The sequence below is a fragment of the Erpetoichthys calabaricus genome, chromosome 8 (assembly GCF_900747795.2).
Source record: "Erpetoichthys calabaricus chromosome 8, fErpCal1.3, whole genome shotgun sequence".
In the NCBI taxonomy this organism is placed as follows: domain Eukaryota; kingdom Metazoa; phylum Chordata; class Cladistia; order Polypteriformes; family Polypteridae; genus Erpetoichthys; species Erpetoichthys calabaricus.
Genome location: NC_041401.2, coordinates 22,399,255 through 22,421,332, shown reverse-complemented (window position 1 = coordinate 22,421,332; position 22,078 = coordinate 22,399,255). Strand labels below are relative to the sequence as shown.

The 22,078-nt window shown below is 39.7% G+C and overlaps 1 protein-coding gene across 1 annotated transcript in view; it reads right to left on the bottom strand.

The window, feature by feature from the left end:
- lrp2a (low density lipoprotein receptor-related protein 2a) overlaps positions 1 to 13,333 on the bottom strand; it is a 357,969-nt gene extending 344,636 nt beyond the window's left edge. Inside the window, 1 exon segment of the mRNA XM_051930710.1 lies at positions 12,990 to 13,333. Within this exon segment, the coding sequence (XP_051786670.1) occupies positions 12,990 to 13,056 (67 nt within the window). The 5' untranslated portion in view covers positions 13,057 to 13,333.
- Between the last annotated feature and the right edge of the window lie 8,745 nt (positions 13,334 to 22,078).

Genomic DNA, 22,078 nt, shown 5'->3' with positions numbered 1-22,078 from the left:
ATGAAAACCAGGACAAACCGCCTTAAAACAGCTTTTATCCAAAAGCAATCATGGCCCTGAACTCAGAATAAAACTGCTCCGTATCATTCTCCCAATGTGCAATATAGACCTTAAGTCAACCAGTGCAATTTGTACTTTTAACAAGTGCAATTTGTATATTTTGTAAAGTACTCTTATTACTATTCAGTTTGTTATTATATTCTCTCTTCTTGCCTTTTTAACTCTTATGCCTCACACTGAGTCGACTGCACCTTCAATTTCGTTGTTCCTTTGTAAAAGTGACAATAACAATAAAGATCTATCTATCTATCTATCTATCTATCTATCTATCTATCTATCTATCTATCTATCTATCTATCTATCTATCTATCTATCTATCTATCTATCTATCTATCTATCTAATATACAGTACAAGCTCTGGCCCAGGCTCTGGTCTTGTTATGTCTGGCCACATTGGCGTGTGGATGAGTGTGCCCTCTTCACAGCTGTTTGCTGCCTTGTGCCCAGTGGTGCCAGGATAGGTCACTGTGACCCTGCATTGGATTAAGCAGGATTAAGAACATTTTGTTATGTCAGTTATAATGTGACATAACAATAATGATAAAAATAGCAAATCTACAGCAAAAAAGCAAATACTGGATAAAAAAAAATAACAAATGATGGACTTTGTCTCTTAATAGCTTTAAGAGTAACCCAAGTTGGACTTATTTTTGCTTTGTCCCTAACACAGTGTCACTAAGGTTCAACTCGAAAAGTGTTGTCTTGCATTATTTGTTTCAAATTTGACCCGTGATTGTAGATAATTAACACTCCGCATTCCTGGCACAGTCCACTGACTTAAAAAAACAAAAGAATAACCTGGTGGAATATTTAGCATGTAAAAAACAACACCATTCCGCCTGCAGGTCTCAGCCAAGTACCCCCCCCCCCCCATCTAATCTTGTAGGACTCCGTTTACTTCTCCTTTCTTTTTTTTGCATAATCACTAAGAGTCTGTAAACAGTGAAGAGTAACTCCACTCACTCTGTGGCAAATGGCCTTTGTCTTCTTCTTTACCCATTCTGTCTAAGGCTGCACTCACACTAAAACATAGCACATTGAGTCAGGGCCCCCAACTTTAAAATTTGTTGCCACAAGAGAAGGTCAGAAAAACAAATCAGCCCAAAAGAAAGAATGAAAACTGAAATCCGTGAAACCAACTGAGATTTAAAATCCTGCACCATGAGACAGGCAGGACTGCTCAATGTCCAGCCTCGGGTCTCAAAGGGAACATTCATGGCACTCATTAGGTTGATCACGCCGCTGTTTGTGCAAATAACCCCAAGGCTGTCACAACAATGGCCGGTTAGGCTCCAATTTGAAAAAAAAAAGAAAGAAAAAAGTATTGGTGCACTGTTGACACGCCGCTAAAGTCTTCAAAAGGAATTCATTTGCATGTGGAAGGTGGGGGGGGGCTAAAAAAGCTCATTTACATGAAGGCTTTGGTACTGGGATGGTGAGACAGCCCTGCACTTGTTCACACGTTTAAAACCTGCACCGTGATAGGTGTGTACAATTATTTTATTAGTAGATTTTTCATTACGATTTCATATGATATCTGTAATAATAATAATTCTTTACATTCATATAGCGCTTTTCTCACTACTCAAAGCACTTTACATAGTGAGTAGGAAGTCACTTCAACCACCACTAATATGCACCATCCACCTGGAGGATGAAACAGCAGCCATTTTGCACCAGTAGGCTCACCGTACACAAGGTATTGGGTAGTGAAGGGATGAGAGAGAGAGAGAGAGAGGCAGACAGACAGCCAATTAGAGACAGGGGATGATTAGGGGACCACAGTGACTAGGCCATGGAGGGCAGTTTATCCAGGACATTATATAGTGCCTTTCACACATTTATCTATATATTATAAAGTGTCTTATCTATCTATTACATAGATAGATAGATAGATAGATAGATAGATAGATAGATAGATAGATAGATAGATAGATAGATAGATAGATAGATAGATAGATAGATAGATAGATAGATAGATAGATAGATAGATGAAAGGCACTATCTATCTATCTATCTATCTATCTATCTATCTATCTATCTATCTATCTATCTATCTATCTATCTATCTATCTATCTATCTATCTATCTATCTATCTATCTACTTCTTTACAATATAATGTATACAAGGGTAAATCAAAAAGTAAAGGTATTTTGAAAATTATGCAGTAACCACAACAGATAGCAGCTGACACAATGCAACACGTTTGCAAAGGCTTATGGGTTATTCAAACACACACAGTACAACACTCTGCAGTTAGTATGGTTGAAGCTAGGATAGATAGATAGATAGATAGATAGATAGATAGATAGATAGATAGATAGATAGATAGATAGATAGATAGATAGATAGATAGATAGATAGATAGATAGATAGATAGATAGATAGATAGATAGATAGATAGATAGAAAGGTTGGTAAAGTTGGCAGGATAGATAGATAGATAGATAGATAGATAGATAGATAGATAGATAGATAGATAGATAGATAGATAGATAGATAGATAGATAGATAGATAGATAGATAGATAGATAGATAGATAGATAGGTTGGTAAAGTTGGCAGGATAGATAGATAGATAGATAGATAGATAGATAGATAGATAGATAGATAGATAGATAGATAGATAGATAGATAGATAGATAGATAGATAGATAGATAGATAGATAGATAGATAGGTTGGTAAAGTTGGCAGGATAGATAGATAGATAGATAGATAGATAGATAGATAGATAGATAGATAGATAGATAGATAGATAGATAGATAGATAGATAGATAGAAAGGTTGGTATAGTTGGCAGGATAGATAGATAGATAGATAGATAGATAGATAGATAGATAGATAGATAGATAGATAGATAGATAGATAGATAGATAGATAGATAGATAGATAGATAGATAGATAGATAGATAGATAGATAGATAGATAGATAGATAGATAGATAGATAGATAGATAGATAGAAAGGTTGGTATAGTTGGCAGGATAGATAGATAGATAGATAGATAGATAGATAGATAGATAGATAGATAGATAGATAGATAGATAGATAGATAGATAGATAGATAGATAGATAGATAGATAGATAGATAGATAGATGACCCAAGTGCTAATAAACAGTATAATATTACAGCTTTCACTAAAGTTTGTGATGTACGTCGCCATTTCGGATTTTCCTGGACATGTTCGTATTGATTTTCTGAATGTTTTACTGGAACGCGGTCAACTCGGGTGTGACGTCATTCTCGGCTCTGACATCCGACTTCCGAGGTAAATAGATCCCAGAACTGACAGACCACCTCTGGAAATCCGACTTAAAGGGGCGTTCAAGTTAAAAATTTCAACTAGGAATTCAGAAAAACCAACTTCCCAGTTCAAATGGAACACAGCATAAGAAAACCTGGGCTTAGCTTGTGTGATTGTATGCAGCATGAGTCCTTTTAAAATCATAAATCTGTTACCATCTATTCATGGTTATTTACAGTATGGAGCCTAGTAGAGCCTCAGGGAGGAGTGCAATGCAAAAAAATACCTTGTATTGTATTGTTTTGAATCCACACTGTAAAAATGTCCAGCATTTCACAGGAGTTAACTTGAAATTTTCACAATAAAATACTGTAATGAAAAATCTACCATGTAACCACAGCAGGCTACACTATCGCCTGTCATAATCTGGTCTGGTCTGCATTGCATTGTGGGACATTTTCAGCTTGTGCGCTTTCATTCTGTTTCATTTATAAATGTGGTAAGATGGCAGTTAAAGGCCAAATTCTGGCTACAGGGACACTGATGGAAGCGTGTTTGATATTCTACAGATATTAGAACATTTTCATTCACACAGAGAACCACAGACACAAGGAATAAGTCAGCAAGTAGTGGACAGAGAAGGGCCTCATGGACCTTTAGAACTCAAAACAGGTGAATGCACTGTAAAAAAAAAATCCTGCAAAAACATATTACATTAACGGTGTATTTTCACAGCCAAGAATCTGTAATACAGTAAAAGATCAAAACAATGATTTGAAACAGATAAACACATTTAAATCTACAGTAAGAAGTGTTTTAGCTGTCAACATTAATTATCTGTTTCAATGTGCAAGACTGTTTTTGTGAATAATTGTAATTGTAATTGTGCTGTAAATTCACAATGGCCCAGAGAACTAAATTTGCATAAATTTGGTATATTTGCATAAGGAACGCCCCCTTTGCAGCAACACTGTAACTGAGCTGAGAGAAAGAAACACATAAAGATGTTGAGCAAACTGCGCTGAAGGGTCGATTTTTATGTGATTTTGAAAGCTGGTTTATGTTTTTTTGAACTTGTACCACACCCTACATCACAAAAGCAACCTTTCATTTTCTACCAGACAACATGAAACAATTCTGCTAAACACTGAAAGTGTCTCATTAGATGTGGATGATCCAATTTATGTGTGTGTGTAGCATTGACGTTTGTGAAGGGATGATAGTCTACAGTTAAGAGTCTGCTCCTCAGCATGACGGTTCCTTAATAAAGCAGTTTATGTCATATGGTGTAATATAGTTTTTTGTGGACTGTATTCTGTAATGTGTAAATAAACCTTACTTTTACACATAAAGATGATGGTCTGTATGTATGACAGCAAAGTAATTAGTAGTTGAATTGCTAGTCCATTCACTGTGAGGTTACAGGCAAACGTGCTTTTTCATACTGTCTTCACACTCAAATTGTTCTAATAAATTTACAGTAGCGTACTAGCAACTGAATTGCTGTACAAATACAGTTAACAAGTAAAAATTCTGTAACGGTGTAACATGTGCTACACCACATTAATTCTGTGGCCCTGCAGTTTACTGTGAACCCCTGGTATAGTATTTTGTTTTTGTTGTAGTATTCAGTAAAATAGTGTGAGAACAATACAATTAGCAGACAGTAATTTACTGCAAGTTTGCCGTCCGTGTTTTACAGTGATTTTTCCGGAAACTTCATGTGGATGGGTCTTTTGGGAAAACAAAAATGGTTCCCCTGTGGCATCGCTCTGAAGAGCCACGCTGACATCTTGCAACATCACAAAAGCAAGTTTTCCATCTCCAACTGACAACATGTTCAACCCGGAATTAATTTCCATTTTTAGAAATTACTGTTTTAGAATACTAGAACATTAGAACACTCTTGACGAGAACAGGCCATTCAGCCCAACAAAGCTCGCCAGTCCTATCCACTTAAATCTTCTAAAAAAACATCAAGTCGAGTTTTGAAAGTCCCTAAAGTCTTACTGTCTACCACACTACTTGGTCTCTTATTCCAAGTGTCTATCGTTCTTTGTGTAAAGAAAACTTCCAAATGTTTGTGTGAAATTTCCCCTTAACAGGTTTCCAGCTGTGTCCCTATGTTCTTGATGAACTCATTTTAAAGTCACCATCTCGATCCACTGCACCAATTCCCTTCATAACTTTAAACACTTCAGTCAGGTCTCCTCTTCATCTTCTTTTGTTTAAACTGTAAAGGTTCAGCCCTTTTAATCTTTCCTCATAACTCATCCCCTGTAGCCCTGAATCAGCCTTGTCGCTCTTCTCTGGACCTTTTCTAGTGCTTCTATGTCCTTTTTGTAGCCTGGAGACCCAAACTGCACACAGAACTCCAGATGAGGCCTCACCAGTGTGTTAAAAAGCTTGAGCAGAACCTCCTGTGACTTGTACTCCACACATCAAGGCGCTATATAACCTGACATTCTGTTAGCCTTCTTAATGGCTTCTCAACACTGTTGATAGCATTGAGTCCACTATATGACTCCTACATTCTTCTCATAAGGTGTTGTGGTGTAGCAGGTCCACAGCTCTAGTTAAAAATGCCACTTTTTAAATAAATTGTCGCCAGTCACAAGAACAAGAATGCACTGAGCTTTATTTTTAATAGGACAGCTTCCAGCCATTGTTTTAACCTCATTTTAAAAAGGATTTTTTTTATTTATTGGATTTTAACCTTCACCAGTTCATTTGTTTTAATGGATTATTTATTTAAAGATTTTTGAGACACTGTACTATTTATTTGAACACTGTTTTGTTTTGTTGGTTTTAATAAAAGCACTTGGCACTTTTTCACCATCCCCTTGCCTTGTTGTGCCTCACTGTCTAGCTCATCAGTGACATTACCGATGGTGTCGGGTTCAAGAGCTCCCAGAAGTCAGATGGGAACATGGAGCGAACCTGCATCGTCACAGGTGGACTCTCGATTTTCCAACCGCCTATTGTGTATTCAAACCTCACATTTTTACTTCCTATGTGTAATTCTTTACATTTACTGACATTAAATTTCATCTGTTCCAAATCTTCCCAAGCCTGTCTGCTATCCAAGTCCCTCTGAAATGAAGTTTTATAGCAATAACTGTTATTCTCATGATGGAGTTTTGTTAATTTCAAACAGATAAATACATTTTGTATCATAGGTACAATGTAAATTACCCAAATACATCACCCACATTATTACCATGCACTGAAGTCATGCAAGATAATCGTAACATTTATATTAAGTATGCCACATCAAATATTGATAGAATATTAATTGCCGATTACATTAATTAAATTTATATGAACCATTCACTGGTCTATTTCAGACAAATTTTGATTTTAAGTGAGTGGCAGCCATATTACAGTAAATTCTTCACAGTCTGCATTTCCATCCCTTACAGGTTAGCTGATGTTAGTGGTGAGCAAGAGGGTCTCACTCAAGACCACAAATGGCCCACAGGCTGCCCTGTAAATAAACTGACATTAGGCCAGTGTAGGCCCTACGTGGGCAGCCAACCATGACTCCATTGGGATTTGTACATCGGGGAAACATTGGCCAGTGTGGGCAAACAGTCCTGAACCTGCAACAAGTCCATAATTTACTAATCCACACATCCATTTTCTCTATCTGCTTATCCAGGGTAGGTTAGCATGGCACCTTGAGCCGATCCCAGAAAGCAATGAACGTATCCCAGAAAGCAATGGATGCAGGCAGAAACAACCTCTGGACAGGGCAGCAGCCCGTCACAGGATGGACCCACTCACACGTACGACACAGGGCCAGTTTAGCACAACCAGCCCACCTGACCTGCATGATTTTGGACTGTGAGAAGAAACCAGAACACCAGGAGACAACCAACATAAACACCAGGAAAACATGCAAACTCCACACAGGGAGGACCCGGGATGTGGAGGCCACCCCTTACTGGTGCTTTATTTGAAACTTTTGTTCAGTTTTCATTTGATTATTTTATCAATTTCATTATATGTATTTTTAATTTGTTAATTAATAAGAAAAGGAGTAAAACTCACACTGAAAAATCTAACAATCATTGAAAACACAGAAGCACTTTGTTACTCAATCTGTGACATTAAAAAGTGTTAAACTATAGGGTGGTGATGACATTGGCCAACGTTACCAAACCATCACTGGGCCAAGGGCCTTCTTAACGTATGGGCACAATGGGCACTGGCCCGGGGCCCCAGGAGTTTCTGATGCCTATGTATGTTTCTGTCTTGCTATCAAAACAGGGGACCCCAGCACACCACTTTGCCCTGGGGCCTATGATGCTGTCAGGATAGCCCAGGCCAACCAATAAGGGACTTACCGAGATTGGACTGCCAGCGATTACCCCATTTTGGGCCACTAGAGGGAATTTTGCTAAGGGGCTCCTTATAGCAGCCCCCAGATCAGACCAGTGTGGTATTTCATTGGGTTTTCTCCATTAGTCTACCCAAGGCTTGGGTCCTTTAGGCCTGCTTGGTGGGTCCAAGTCCACCATCGAGTCCACTCACACACAAGCCCTCACAGCAACTGACAATCAGCTTAACTTGTAGGACGCAGAAAGGAAGGCAACACTCACTTGGAACAAAGAAAAATCAAGAGATAACAGACCTGACGACCGGAGTAAAATCCGAGTTCACTCCTCCATTCTTCAGTTTTTAAGCCTGTGTGTCTTATTGTAAATTCAATTGATTAACAAACTCTGTAGAAAAGCCACATTCAGAGTTTTTAAACTGCAGCGTCTTCAGTAATGTATGTGCATGGGCACTACAGCTGCTTTAATCAATGAATTTTGTCATAAAATTCAGTATTGCATTTTAAAGGTGTTTGATGTATTAAATAATCTACCTGGTGACCTCAATGTATGTTCATTTATTAAATACACTAACTTACTTGATTTATTAATTTAGCCAAACATTTGAGATACAATTGATTATATTTCTTTTTCTAGTTGGAGCACCGGTGGATGAAGACCATGCCTGGGATGGGATTTGAATCCCCCACCTCAGCATTAGAGGTCTAAAGCCTTAACCACTACACTTGGTGCTATACATAAAAACAAAGGCATTGCCTACATATCTGTCAGTCAAGGAAACTCAAAAGCCCCCAAAGGTCCAATAGACTTAGACATTATAAACAGCATATGCCAATAACAGATCAGATATGGAATTCAAGTAGAAAAAAAAATCAATCATTTTTAATATCGGGTCAGCCTGACCATCTTTTTAGTTAATTTCAGTGTCAGAACCTGAGCATATTTATAAGGGTGACACTAGATTTTCATGAGGAATTGATGCGTGATTACAATACAAAGGGCCAGTCTCACACGGGACACTCATGCACACATCCAGTTTAAATGCCACAGCTGTCCGATTTCACGTCTCTTAGGCGGCAGTGGTTTGTGATACAATGGCTGCACTCTTAAAAATAAAGGTGCCAAAATGATTCTTCAGGGGGATCCCATAGGGCCATCCCCAAAAGAGCCATCAACATGAAGATTCCAAAAAGAACCTTAAATATGTTTAGATCCAAAACAGGGTCGATAAATAGCCATGAATAGAAAATAACATCCATCCATCCATTTTCCAACCCGCTGAATCCGAACACAGGGGTCTGCTGGAGCCAATCCCAGCCAACACAGGGCACAAGGCAAGAACCAATCCTGGGCAGGGTGCCAACCCACCACAGGACACACCCAGCACACACTAGGGCCAATTTAGAATCGCCAATCCACCTAACCTGCATGTCTTTGGACTGTGGGAGGAAACTGGAGCGCCCGGAGGAAACCCACGCAGACACAGGGAGAACATGCAAACTCCATGTCTCTCCAGGTCTCCCAACTGCGAGGCAGCAGACCTACCCACTGCGCCACCGTGCCGCCCTAGAAAATAACAGGTTTGTGAAATATCAGTGTGTTCCTCACTTTCAAAGGACTCGCTGCATACAATCATTGCACACTCAGGCTGTAAGGTCTGTTAGTATCCTGCTAGGTAGCCTCCTATACATTAAAGCTTTGTGCTTTGTTGTTGTCCACATATTAGAAACATTTACAAAGCCCAAAGAACAAACTTGGTATGCAATTAACCTTTTCCAGTATGAAATGGATCTTTGTCGAGCTGTGGCTTTATGTGGAACCACACAATCCAACAAAGTGCCATTATAGCTACCAAGTATACGGTAGACAGTAAAACTTCAGGGTCTTTCAAAACTTGACTTGATGTTTTTTTTGGAAGAAATAAGTGGATAGGACTGGCGGGCTTTGTAGGGCTGAATGGCCTGTTCTCGTCCAGATTGTTCTAATGTTCTAATGTACACGACCAGTATTGTTAAGAGTGTTCATTCCAATTCGTGTTATTCAGTTTGCACATTCTCACAACGACCATGTTTAATTTCTTGAAGAATTGAGTGTTGGGTTAAATGTAGTAGTTAAGTCTTTGAGCTTCAGACCCTGTGCTCTGTGTGACCATCAGCAAGTCACTATGTGCTCCAAGTAGAAAAACGAAAGACATGCAACCAGTTGTTCAATCTCAAATGGTGTAAGTCGTCTAGGATAAAGACGCCAGCTAATAATAATATCTGGGAATTCTAAACTGTGAGCCAGGTAACTGGTGTGAGTCTTCCCTGTCCAGTTCTAAGTACAGCCATGATCGGCTCCGGACTTTGGATTAAGCGCATTTAGGTATGGTTTATAGGAAACAAAAAAATAAAGCCTGAGTGGAACTTAAAAAAAAAAAAACTGTTTAAAAAGGGTAAACATTCAAACTCAACGCAGCCACTGTCTAGGCAGAAATTTGATGCCAGTCTTCTTTGGTCTAATTATAGCATATCATTATACACCGCGCGCTGACATCCAGATCAGTAACTGGCGTCTGTCTTGTACCTAACACTGCTGCAATATACGTGGGACAAACAAAGATCTATCTATCTATCTATCTATCTATCTATCTATCTATCTATCTATCTATCTATCTATCTATCTATCTATCTATCTATCTATCTATCTATCTATCATGCAGTGCCTATAGTGCCTTTCTTATCTATCTATCTATCTATCTATCTATCTATCTATCTATCTATCTATCTATCTATCTATCTATCTATCTATCTATCTATCATGCAGTGCCTTTCCTATTATATAGTGCCTTTCCTGTCGATCTATCTATCTATCTATCTATCTATCTATCTATCTATCTATCTATCTATCTATCTATCTATCTATCTATCTATCTATCTATTCCCATACCCTCTTTAAGCAAGACGTTTTAGAATTTCGACCATCAAATTGCATTTTTAGCGCTCTGAGCAAAACGGCAATTCCGTCACAAAGAAAGAAAGAAAGAAAGAAAGAAAGAAAGAAAGAAAGAAAGAAAGAAAGAAAGAAAGAAAGAAAGAAAGAAAGATTTAATTGGTGGTGAGCTCAGCTCCAGAGATTGGAACTTCAGCCTCCACCTTCCTCTCACATGCCAAACATAGGTGGGTTGGGTTTAGTAGGGACGCTACCCTCTTAAAAAAAAGGTACCGGAGTGTATAGAGCGATGCCATAAGAGAATTATTTCTGGTTCCTAAAAGAGCCAATAACATGAAGGTTTCGTAAAGAACATTTCTTTATTTAGATCTGTAACAGGCTCCATAAAAAAAAAAAACAGGAAGAGATGATAACAGATTTGGGAAATGCCGATACGTTCCTGATTTTATACACATTAGCGTCATTCATACAATCACACAGATTAAGTTCCGGTTTTCTTGATCAATAATAATAATAATCGCATTTTTCACGTTCAAAGCGTTTCAAATAAATTCAGAAAGAAAACGGTGGAAGACATATACAACGTTTAAAACAAATAATATTTGCAAAAATATGCAAAGTTGAATACCGGATATACTGTACAAAAGCATAAAAACAGAATAAGCAACAATAAACCAGAACAAAAATACGAATCCTACAAGAAAACCCTGAACAAATAACTTACAACTCTTGTCATTATCCTGATAGGTAACCTATACTACACATTAAACATTTCTGTTTTATTCATATATTAGGAGCTCTTTTCAGTACAAAGAACCAATTTCATATCCCTAGGTCCTTCCCAGAATTATTATTATGTTATTTATTTATTTGATGAGCAACCCAGTAAAGTGTCATTTTTAAACCATTTATTTAGAGTGTACGCTGGCCTCGTATGGCTGGGGTTGAGAGTCCCGTCTAGTTTGGTGTCTAATTAAGTCGGAATAGGTCCTCAACAGCCCGATGGTGAAGGAATGGGTATCAGAAAACGAATGGTGTGTTCATTACACTTGTCGGGATTTTCTACACGTCTCATAATGTGATGTCGGCAGGCAGTCTGGTACAATGACAAAGCCACTGGTCCTTAAACCACAAGGCTTCCGGCTCAGTCCCTACGTGTGACTCTCAGTGTGACCCTGAGAGTCCAGTCTGCACTCCCATCTAAACAGCTGTAAGGTGTCCTAGTGTTAGAATTCGCTTTGGCTAAAATATAAAATATAGGTCTGGCTCGTTATTCGTGTAGCAAGTGTCAACATGACTGAGATTTAGGCAGAGTAAAATTTTTCAAACGGTTCGGCTCTAAAAGCCGCCGGTAGTTCGAGCAGGAGTGCCGCTCCGTTATGCAAACTCCACGCAGGTACGCAGCTCATTATACTTTAAAAATAAGCAACAGCTGAACGCTGCTCATTCATTCTACCCGCCGGTGTAGAGTTTGTTTCCGGAGCCTCAGTGCTCGCCTTTAGCAGCTGCTGCGGTTTAATTAGTTACTTGATTCACACTAAGGAGCTTAAATCGAGGGTTTGTGAAAAAGAAAGAAGATTACAACTTCAGGAGGTTTGCACAACTCCCGCACGAAAGAAACAAATCTGCGAGAACTGTAAGGCGCAAAAAAAAATGGACGTGCGGTCGACAACCCACAAAATCAAAAGGTAGACACACACGCACAATCAAACGTACAACAACAGGGTTCTGTAGCACATTTAAGGACAATGAGCTGAAGAAAAAAAGGGGGAGCGACAGCCTGAACTGCGAAGGGGCAGCGTGAGGTCCAGCGAGCGGATCGCGGCGCTCAGATTGTCTGCTGGTCACATGCTCGCCCCGTTGCTTAGCAACGGCAAAGCTCCGGCGAAAGTTCTCTTCAAATCTGTCTGAGGGGAGGCTTTGTGCTCAAGATTAAAACTTCAATTTCTCAATTATATTCCATAAATGCTCCTCACAACAACAATAACAAGAAGGCCAGCAGCTTTACTAACGCTCTTATGCTTCTAAGTATGTAAGCCGCTCCAGTGCTAAACTTTTTCTAAAACAAATCAATACAGTTACGGGAGTAAACATTGATTGAAACGCAGCATTCCATCAGGCAGTAACATACTACCTAGCTAAGCCAAGCCTTCACACTGAAGTTCAGACAAAATAACTGCTTTCGTTTCGATATCTAAATGTTGCTTTGCCTTCTGATCATTGTTTTTTTTTTTATTTCAGTTTTCACATTTTAAAGACAAACTGAAACGATGATTTTTAACCGGGTACTTTCGTTGCATAAGTCGCGATCACAAGCAGGCTGAGACACTGAAGTGATGAGACTCGAGGAATCCCGTCATCCTAACCCAAACAGCAAGAGCTCGTTTCTTCATTATCTTTTTTCATTTGCTTACCTTGAGAATGGCACCGGAGAACACAGAAAGTCAACAGCACGACTCCGAAAGCAGTGGCTTTCCCCATTCTGGTGTAGGATCCCAGCTCGCCTGTCCAGCTTCGGGAATAGCCGGCTGGATGGAGGTGCTTGAAGGGACTGGGATGAGTGATGCTGCCTTCCTCTTTCTTATCCCGCTACTTGGTTGAAGGGGCGTGAACTCGAGCGGGGACATTGCGCTTTGAATACACTCCCCTCAGTCATACCCACACCAGAAAAAAAAAAAAGTATGTGTGTTCTTTCGGGGGGGGTTTGCGACCCAGGAATCGGCAGAGCCCATTGTTTGAGCGCACTGTCTGCGGCTCCGGGACAAAAGGAGCTTTACGGTACAATGGGCGCGGTGGATCTCATCAACACTGCGCAAACACTGGGTCAGGGCACGACTCGCATTGTATTCTTTTGCTCTTAATTAATTGGATGTACGGTTCGTCTTATTCAAAATGCAAATCCAATTAGACAGATTCAACAGAAAGATCGTGCCAATGACTGCGTTGGATTTCGGGAACTTAGGAGCCTTAACTCACAACGCTTACAAGTTTAAGATTGCTGTAAAAGTGTGGGAGGTGTTCATGAAGTGAGTTTGAAGCGTTCACGTAGCTGTGGAAAACATTTACGCGACCCTCAGTTAACGCGTCGGGGTGTTTTAGTCGCGTCCTGCAAATACAGAAATTGAAATGTGCGTTGGAATCATTCTCGGGTCGACGGCTATCCCGCAGCATCGGGCTCAAGGCTGAGACTGAACTTGGACAGGACCCTCTCAAGCTCGCAACAGTTGCACTCTTAAATAAAGGTGCCAGACTGATTCTTTAGAAATATTCCAAAAGGGAACCAAAAGACCCATCCACATGAAGGTTCCGGAAAGAACCCATATTTCTTTAGATGCGTAACAGTAAATAACCATGATGGTACCAGAATGGTGAAAGTATCAATGGCTCCTGATTTTAAAAGAACTCTTGCTCCATAACACAGGCTCAGTCCAGGTTTTCTTAATCTGTTAGTGTCCTGCGAAGTAGCCTATCAAACATTAAAGATTTAATTTGTCCCCCCACACATTAGGATTTTTTTCGAAGCACAAAGAACCAACATCATATTCAAAGAAAATGGTGCTTGGACAAATAATAATTCTACGAGGATCCACACAACCCAGTAAAGAACCATTACTTTTAAGAGTGAGGAATCAGCCCAATGTACACATTTAATGTGAGAAGAAAAGTCACACAAAGTTGAGGAGAACGTGCAAACTCCACACAAACAACGACCCACCACGGCAGTCGAACCCAGAATGCCGTAAAGGCGGCAGAGCTGCCCGCACGCTGAAAAATGAAGAGTGAAAAATGGCACGTTGTTGTGTGCTTCCTAAATAGAACTACCGCTTGACCCATTCTGGGACGAGCCCTTCGCATGTATCTTTGGGCTTTAAAAGGTTCCGAATATTTGGAAAAATAACAAATCTTCTGCGGTGGGTTGGCACCCTGCCTAGGATTGGTTCCTGCCTTGTGCCCTGTGTTGGCTGGGATTGGCTCCAGCAGACCCCCGTGACCCTGTGTTCGGATTCAGCGGGTTGGAAAATGGATGGATGGATGGATAACAAATCTTTAACGTACAGCAGGATAATAACAGACCAAGAAAGCCTAACCTGAACCTGTGCTGTTGAATACAACAAGAGTCCTCTTAAAATCGGTCACTCAAAAAAAAAATGAACTATTAGGGATTTTCCTTCAATTCAAGTTAACTTAAAATAATGATGTTTTCTGGTATTTCCGGTGCCTTTTTTTGGATAAATTGACTTAAATCTGTTAGCTGTCACTAACACAATTTATGTTGAAATAACACAATCAGAGTATCTTCTTTCAAAAGAAGTATAACTATTGTCACTGCTCACTAATTAAATGTTAATCTTACTCAGAATCTAATCCTCAAAACACGGTGTTCCCCCCTTTCCTTATACACAGTTGAATTAAGCTGATTTCGTTTAAAAAAAACCTCAAGTTTTGGCTTCCCTGTTTTTGCATAAAGTGTGATATTTTGCATAAGGACCCGCCTCTTTAGCTCCGTGGAATCCTCACACTTAGTACAGAAAGTTAAAGACTCAGTAAGTTGATTTTTTTTTTACAGATGCCGTGAGTTTTGTGGGGTTGTAGAAGCCGACTTATGAAAAAAAAAATTATACACGTCATCCACCCATCACAAAAGCATTTTTTTCTTTGTTTCCAAAACAGCAATTTAATTAATGTTAAGATTGCATGAAAAGATGCAATCAACCAAAATGTAACTTGATTACCCTGTATGGCAATACCTGAATGGCTACCCACTTGATGAATTGAACAGTTGTTAATGTAGTTTGAATATTTATTCCACAAGATGTAATTCATAAGTACTGCAACTAAAGACAAAATGCCGTGTATCTTTTATGTAAGTCCATTTAGTCCGTATTACTAAAAACAAATATACTGAAGGTATTAAACCCTGTAAAATAAAAGAATGTTGAGGGGAGCCCTTTGAACAGTGAAACAATTGCTTTATAAATGTAAAGAATTATTAAGAATTATTGTGTTAGTTGGTTAAGTTTGTTGAACATAAGCAAATGTATTTAATCTCACCTGACCACGTTGTGTTAACACAATCAGAGGATCTTCTTTCAACAGAAGTATAACTGTCGTCACTACTCACTAATTTTACTCTGAATTAATACTCTCTAATACTCCAAACATGGTATTCCCTCCTTTCCTTTACACAGTTGAATTAAGCTGATTTCATTTAAAATACTCAAGTTTTACGCAGAGCGGCACGGTGGCGCAGTGGCGCAGTGGGTAGCGCTGCTGCCTCGCAGTTGGGAGATCTGGGGACCTGGGTTCGCTTCCCGGGTTCTCCCCGTGTCTGCGTGGGTTTCCTTCGGGCGCTCCGGTTTCCTCCCACAGTCCAAAGACATGCTGGTTAGGTGGATTGGCGATTCTAAATTGGCCCTAGTGTGTGCTTGGTGTGTGGGTGTGTTTGTGTGTGTCCTGCGGTGGGTTGGCACCCTGCCCGGGATTGGTTCCTGCCTTGTTGGCTGGGATTGGCTCCAGCAGACCCCCGTGACCCTGTGTTCGGATTCAGCAGGTTGGAAAATGGATGGATGGATGGAAGTTTTACGCACATGACTATGCTATATTTGCATAAAGTGTGATATTTTGCATAAGGACCCGCCCCTTTAGTTCCGTGGGATCCTCACACTTTGTGCAGAACGTTAAAAACTCAGTAAGTGGATTTTTTTTTTACAGATGCCGTTTGATTTGTGCGGTCGTGGAAGCCAATTTATGATTTTTTTTTATTTTTTTGATACATGTCACCCACCCTACATCAGAAAAGCATTTTTTTCTTTGTTTCCAAACAGCAATTTAATTAATGTTAAGATTGCATGAAAAGGTAACTTGATTACCCTGTATGGTAAAACCTGAATGGCTACACACTTGATGAACTGAACAGTGTTAATATAATTTGAATATTTATTACACAAGATGTAATTCGCATTGCAAAGTAAAGACAAAATGCTGTAGTGTATCTTTTATGTAATTATATAGCGCTTTTGTCACTACTCAAAGCGTTCAGCAATTGCAGGTTAAGGGCTTTGCTCAAGGGCCCAACAGGGCAGAGTTGGGCATTCGAACCGGCAGCCTTCTGATTGCCAGTGCAGAGCCCTAAGTTCGTTTAGTCCATATTACTAACAAAAAAAAATTGATGTTATTATTAAACCCATTAAAATAAAAGAATGCTGAGGGGAGCGCTTTAAGCAGTGAAAAAAGTGCTATATAAATGTAAAGAATTATTAAGAATTATTGTTATGTTTGTTGAGCATAAGCAAATGTATTTGTTCTTAACCTGACCACATTGTGTTGACTGAGTGTAAGTCATTGAAGAAGACAACACTAAATACTTTTATTTACAACTTACACAACTCAGTTTTGTGGATATTGTTGACATAAAACAATTAAGTAAATCCAGAAAAAATATTTTTCTGAGTGTATAAATCTGCTATTATCTATTTGTGGTTATTTATGGAGCCCATTTCAAATTTAATGAAATAAAGGATCTTTCTAGGACCTTCTTGTGGTTGATTCCCCTATGAGCAACCATTCCGGTACCTTGATTTTTAAGAATGCACGGTGGCTTACGATAGTCAAACTTAAGTCTCAAACAATATCCAGCATGGTGCAGTGGGACAGTTAGCACCTCTACCTTGCAGCATCAGCATGGCGAAATGCCATCTGGTTAACTGGTGATGTTAAAATGGTGATTTTTAAATTATAAAACTGGCACTAGTGCAGTCAAGGAAAGTGGCTTTATTGTCATGCCATCCACACACCGCATTGCAGCATAAAGTGGCACAAAATAACGTTCTCCAGGACTGCAGGGCAACATACACATAAACACAGGATGAGTGCAAGACAAGTAAAGAAGTATACCTTACTATAACTTCATAAACTGATAAATAAATAAATACATAATAGGTAATGAAGAGATAGTAATACATAAATAAGTAAATAATAACAAGTGATAATAAAAACAACATGCACTGCATATAAATAAACTATCAGCAGCAGATCTGAGAGAAGTGGAGATGCACAGAATTTAGAGTCCGATTATTCAAAGGTTGGAAGCCCTTCTAGAACTCATTTGGATGCTGCAGTACCTTCTGCCAGATGGAAGTGGCACAGACAGACCATGGAGAGGTGTGGCATAGGTCCTTCACAATGCTGTAGGCTTGGCAGATGCATCACTCCATAAAGACGTCTTTACTTGAGGGTAAATCTGCCCCAATGATCTCCTCTGCTGTATGTGCTATCTGTTATAGGACCTTGCGGTCAGGCCAGATGGTGGTGCAGCAGATCAGAAGGCTCTCAGTGGTGCCCCTGTAGAATGTGGTGAGAATGGGAAGAAGTAGGCTCGCCTTCTTCAGGGGCTGAAGGGAGTGGAGATGCTGCCGTGCCTTTTTGGCTATGGAGGTGGTGTTATAAAACCAAGTAAGGTCAGCAATCGGGTAGGGTGTGGACAGCAGGGGCCTTTCTGAAGTCAACAGTCATCTCTTTTGTCTTGGCCATTTTGTACTTGCACCAAACCACCAGTCATTGTATCTCCATTCTGTAGAATGACTTGTCCCCATTGCTGATGAGATCCACTACCATTGTGTCATTGGCGAATATTAATAATAGCGTTAGAGATGTATGCAGCTGTGTACTCATGAGTTATCAGAGTGAACAGATGTGGGATGAGTATGCCAGTTCTCAGAGTGATACTGCTGGAGATGGGGACTGTCTGGGGTCTCTCTGTCAGAAAGACAGGCACCAACCCTGGATGGCACACCAGGCCACTTACACATTTAAGCTAACCTGTTAATCCATCTGTGAATTTTCTCAACCCACCAACCCAGTGTAGGGTCACAGCTCCCTGAAAACTTCCAATGGATAAATGTAGTCAGAAAATGGATGAATAAAGGAGTGAGAGGGTAGAGAGGGTGCCTGGCAGTGGACTGGGATCCCATTCACAACTGTTTAATATTATGATGCCAAATGCTTAAACTTTGCACAAACATATTACAGGCACTATATAAGGATAGATAGATAGATAGATAGATAGATAGATAGATAGATAGATAGATAGATAGATAGATAGATAGATAGATAGATAGATAGATAGATAGATAGATAGATAGATAGATAGATAGATAGATAGATAGATAGATAGATAGATAGATAGATAGATAGAGATTTATTCATAAATGCACATTGCTATCTAAACAGTACTGGATTAGCATACTGGAATCTCATCCCAGATTAATCCCAGGTTCTTGTTTATCTGTACAATTTAATGAGACCAGTAAATGAATGATCATGCAACTGGAGGGCCAGCGTCACTCTCATAGTCTAACGTCCATTGTATATCCTGAATATCCTAATAGGAACAATGACATTTTATGCAGCAGCAGTCTACTTGTTGTTATGTCAGTTAGAAGACTGATGAGATGACAGCGCACAGTGAAGGTGGAGACGGGGGCTTTAACATCCACGAGGGATCATATTCTGCCAGTGGGGGTTTTATGAGATCTCTGAGGGTGGGTAACCTTTGACTGTTCTACTTGATGAGATGTTTCCTTTAGTTTGGATTGTAAAGCTGAACATAATACTTAATAATTAAATGCTAAAATCCCCAGAATTCAATTAGTACATCATATTAATGGTATTGTTGTAACTTGTTTACTTTTCTTATGCACTTGGGTGTTTTATTCATGCAAAAGCTATTTTTCAGGCACTGAATTTTTTCATTTCTGTAATGTCATTAAAATTCTTATAAATTAAGCATGAAATACCTGATTATTGTGAAGGAGGCACATCATGAAGTCCAATATGACTCATGTTCATCTATCAATTTTCAAACTCGTTTATCGCAAGCAGGGTCATGGGGCAGCCGGAGTCCATCCCAGCAAAGATTGGGCACAACCTCTGGACAGGGCATCATTCCATCACAGGGTGAACACACACATATACTAGAGCCAGTTCAGAAATGCCAGCTCACCTAACCTTTGTATTTCTGAACTGTGGGAGAAGCTAAGAGGAAACCTGTGTGGACACAGGGAGAACATGCAAACTTCACACAGGGAGTAGCATGAACCCCATCTCTTTGTTGTAAGGCGGCAGCACTACTATTGTGCCACCATACTGCCAAACTTAAGGTTATATAGACACAATATCACAAAATGTGTTACTAATTCTGTCCATGGTGAAATTATAAAAGAATGAAAAAAGAAATGATTTTTTCTTTGAATTTTTCATCTTTCATTCCTTTGAGTGATAGCCTGACTCTGACAGAGCATGGATATGGTGCTCATCCCCATCAAGGTCGTCACACACTGGTTGCTCCTGTCCTTAGATAAATGCAAAAGTCACAAGTCTTCTGCAAGAATGATCCATCGTGTCCTCCAACAACTTCATGTGCATGCTCTCCAGATGCACAAATGATCCACAGAGTTTTAGCATGTGCCTGCCATGCAATAGCGAAGCAGCGAGTCCACTGCAGCATCTCCATGTAACTCATAAGGAGGCCAACGGTGTCCCAGTAGTGGCCCCAACCCCCTATATTAATAACTAACTGAACGTCATTTTAGAAATGCTGTGGATGCACAAGTTGATTAAACGCCACATCTCCTGCTATTTTAGCATTTTAAAGGTTAAATATGCACGGGTCACGACCGTTTTCTTCAGTATGAGCCTCCCGCTAATTTGGATTAACTCTTGTTGAGAACGGCGGTTCAAATGTCCAGCCAACACCCCGGTGAATCACAAACTTGGAGTTTTTTGCAAACCGATCTGATGATCTGAGAAGCCGACTGAAACACGGCAGTGGAAAAAAAAGAATTCTTCGGAGGAAATGAGAAAAGAAGAAAACTCGCCCAGCAGAGCTTCGTGCATTTTAAATTGAAGCTAGAGTGCTGCTCCTGTGCCTATCTATCTATCTATCTATCTATCTATCTATCTATCTATCTATCTATCTATCTATCTATCTATCTATCTATCTATCTATCTATCTATCTATCCAGGTTTGGGACTGTGACGTCGTTGGGGACATTAGGGACTTGAGTGTCTGATCTATAATGCCTAGCCCCTGATTTTTTTTTTCAGGAATGTACAAGAATAATATATTTAAGCCCCTGATATGTTTAATCCAAACGCGAAAGCGCCCAAACGCTTCCTTGGAATTTATAAATGCAGTACCGCCGCTCCCTATACGCAGAGTACGCAGTCTGCGTAGAGCACCAACTCCCAGGGGGGCACCATCCCAGCTGCTCAAAAAAATCGTTTTTATATATTATAATAATAATTAATATTAATAATATACATATACAAATAAACAAAAATATAAACATATATATTGCATTTTACGGTGAACGCAGAGTAGGCTAAGCACATGTGATGACGAGCGCGCCCTCACCTCTGTTACGGCTGCCTAACTAATATTTGGGGGAGGGGGCACAAAAGTAAATTTCTGCTTAGGGCACCCATTTGGCCAGCAGCGGCCCTGTATAAATGGAATCGAAAATTGCACAGCTTCAAAGTTATTCTTTCGTCCCCTGATCAACACCCCGCTGTTCGATTTCCCTCCAAGTAACGCAAGTAAAACTGCGTACAATAATTAAAGAGGGCGCTAAATCCCCGATGCTAATCCTAACGACACACCTGCTTTAGGGCTATTTTGGTATGTTTATACAGGACAGCGCCATTATGGAGGAATATTTCGGACAAAATTAAGTACATTAAATGGCATTACATAAACAGCGAGGTTTAACGTAAGTACATGTAAAGTACTTTACAACATTTTAGATACCATTAGTGACATTTCTTTAGTTTTTCTAGCCGAATTACGGGCAGGTGAAGTGGCTATCTCATGGTCACACTGTGCGAGTAGCGGGATTGAACCCACAACTTCAAGTCCAATGCCTTAACCCCTATATGACCACCTGTCTAAATAATTAAGTAATGAAAATAAAAAAAATAGTTAAATTTGTCACGAAACATATTTATGATGTTTAGTTTGATCATTTGTTTATGTATTTTATTTTAGTGACATAAAATTAACCATGAAATAAAAACTGTCACTTTCACTCTTCAAAGGTGAGAGGGCGGGCTCTAGTGCGCAGTGTTTTTTGATTGGTGAATCTTCCGTAGAGTGGACATACACGCTTGAGATGGGTCCTTGGATTGCAGGTTTTTGTCACCTGATTTATTTGACCTGTATTAGATAACCCTCCTCCAACCGTAATCTTAACCATAGTGTAACAAGACGTTATCACTGACGTATAATATAAAGCGACAACCTCCTTAATGGAGTGGAGCTGCGGAGGTCCGCGCCTGGAGTCTGCTGGTACGGTTTGCTTGCTTAAGAGCTGTGGCTCATGCGCATGCTCAAAGTTGTGACAATGTGCGTCGGATAGGAGTGCAAGAAGCGGCAATCCTCCGAATACCGGTCCCAAATTATTTAACAACTGTTTTCCTATCGAGTGGACAATACTACACTGAAAGC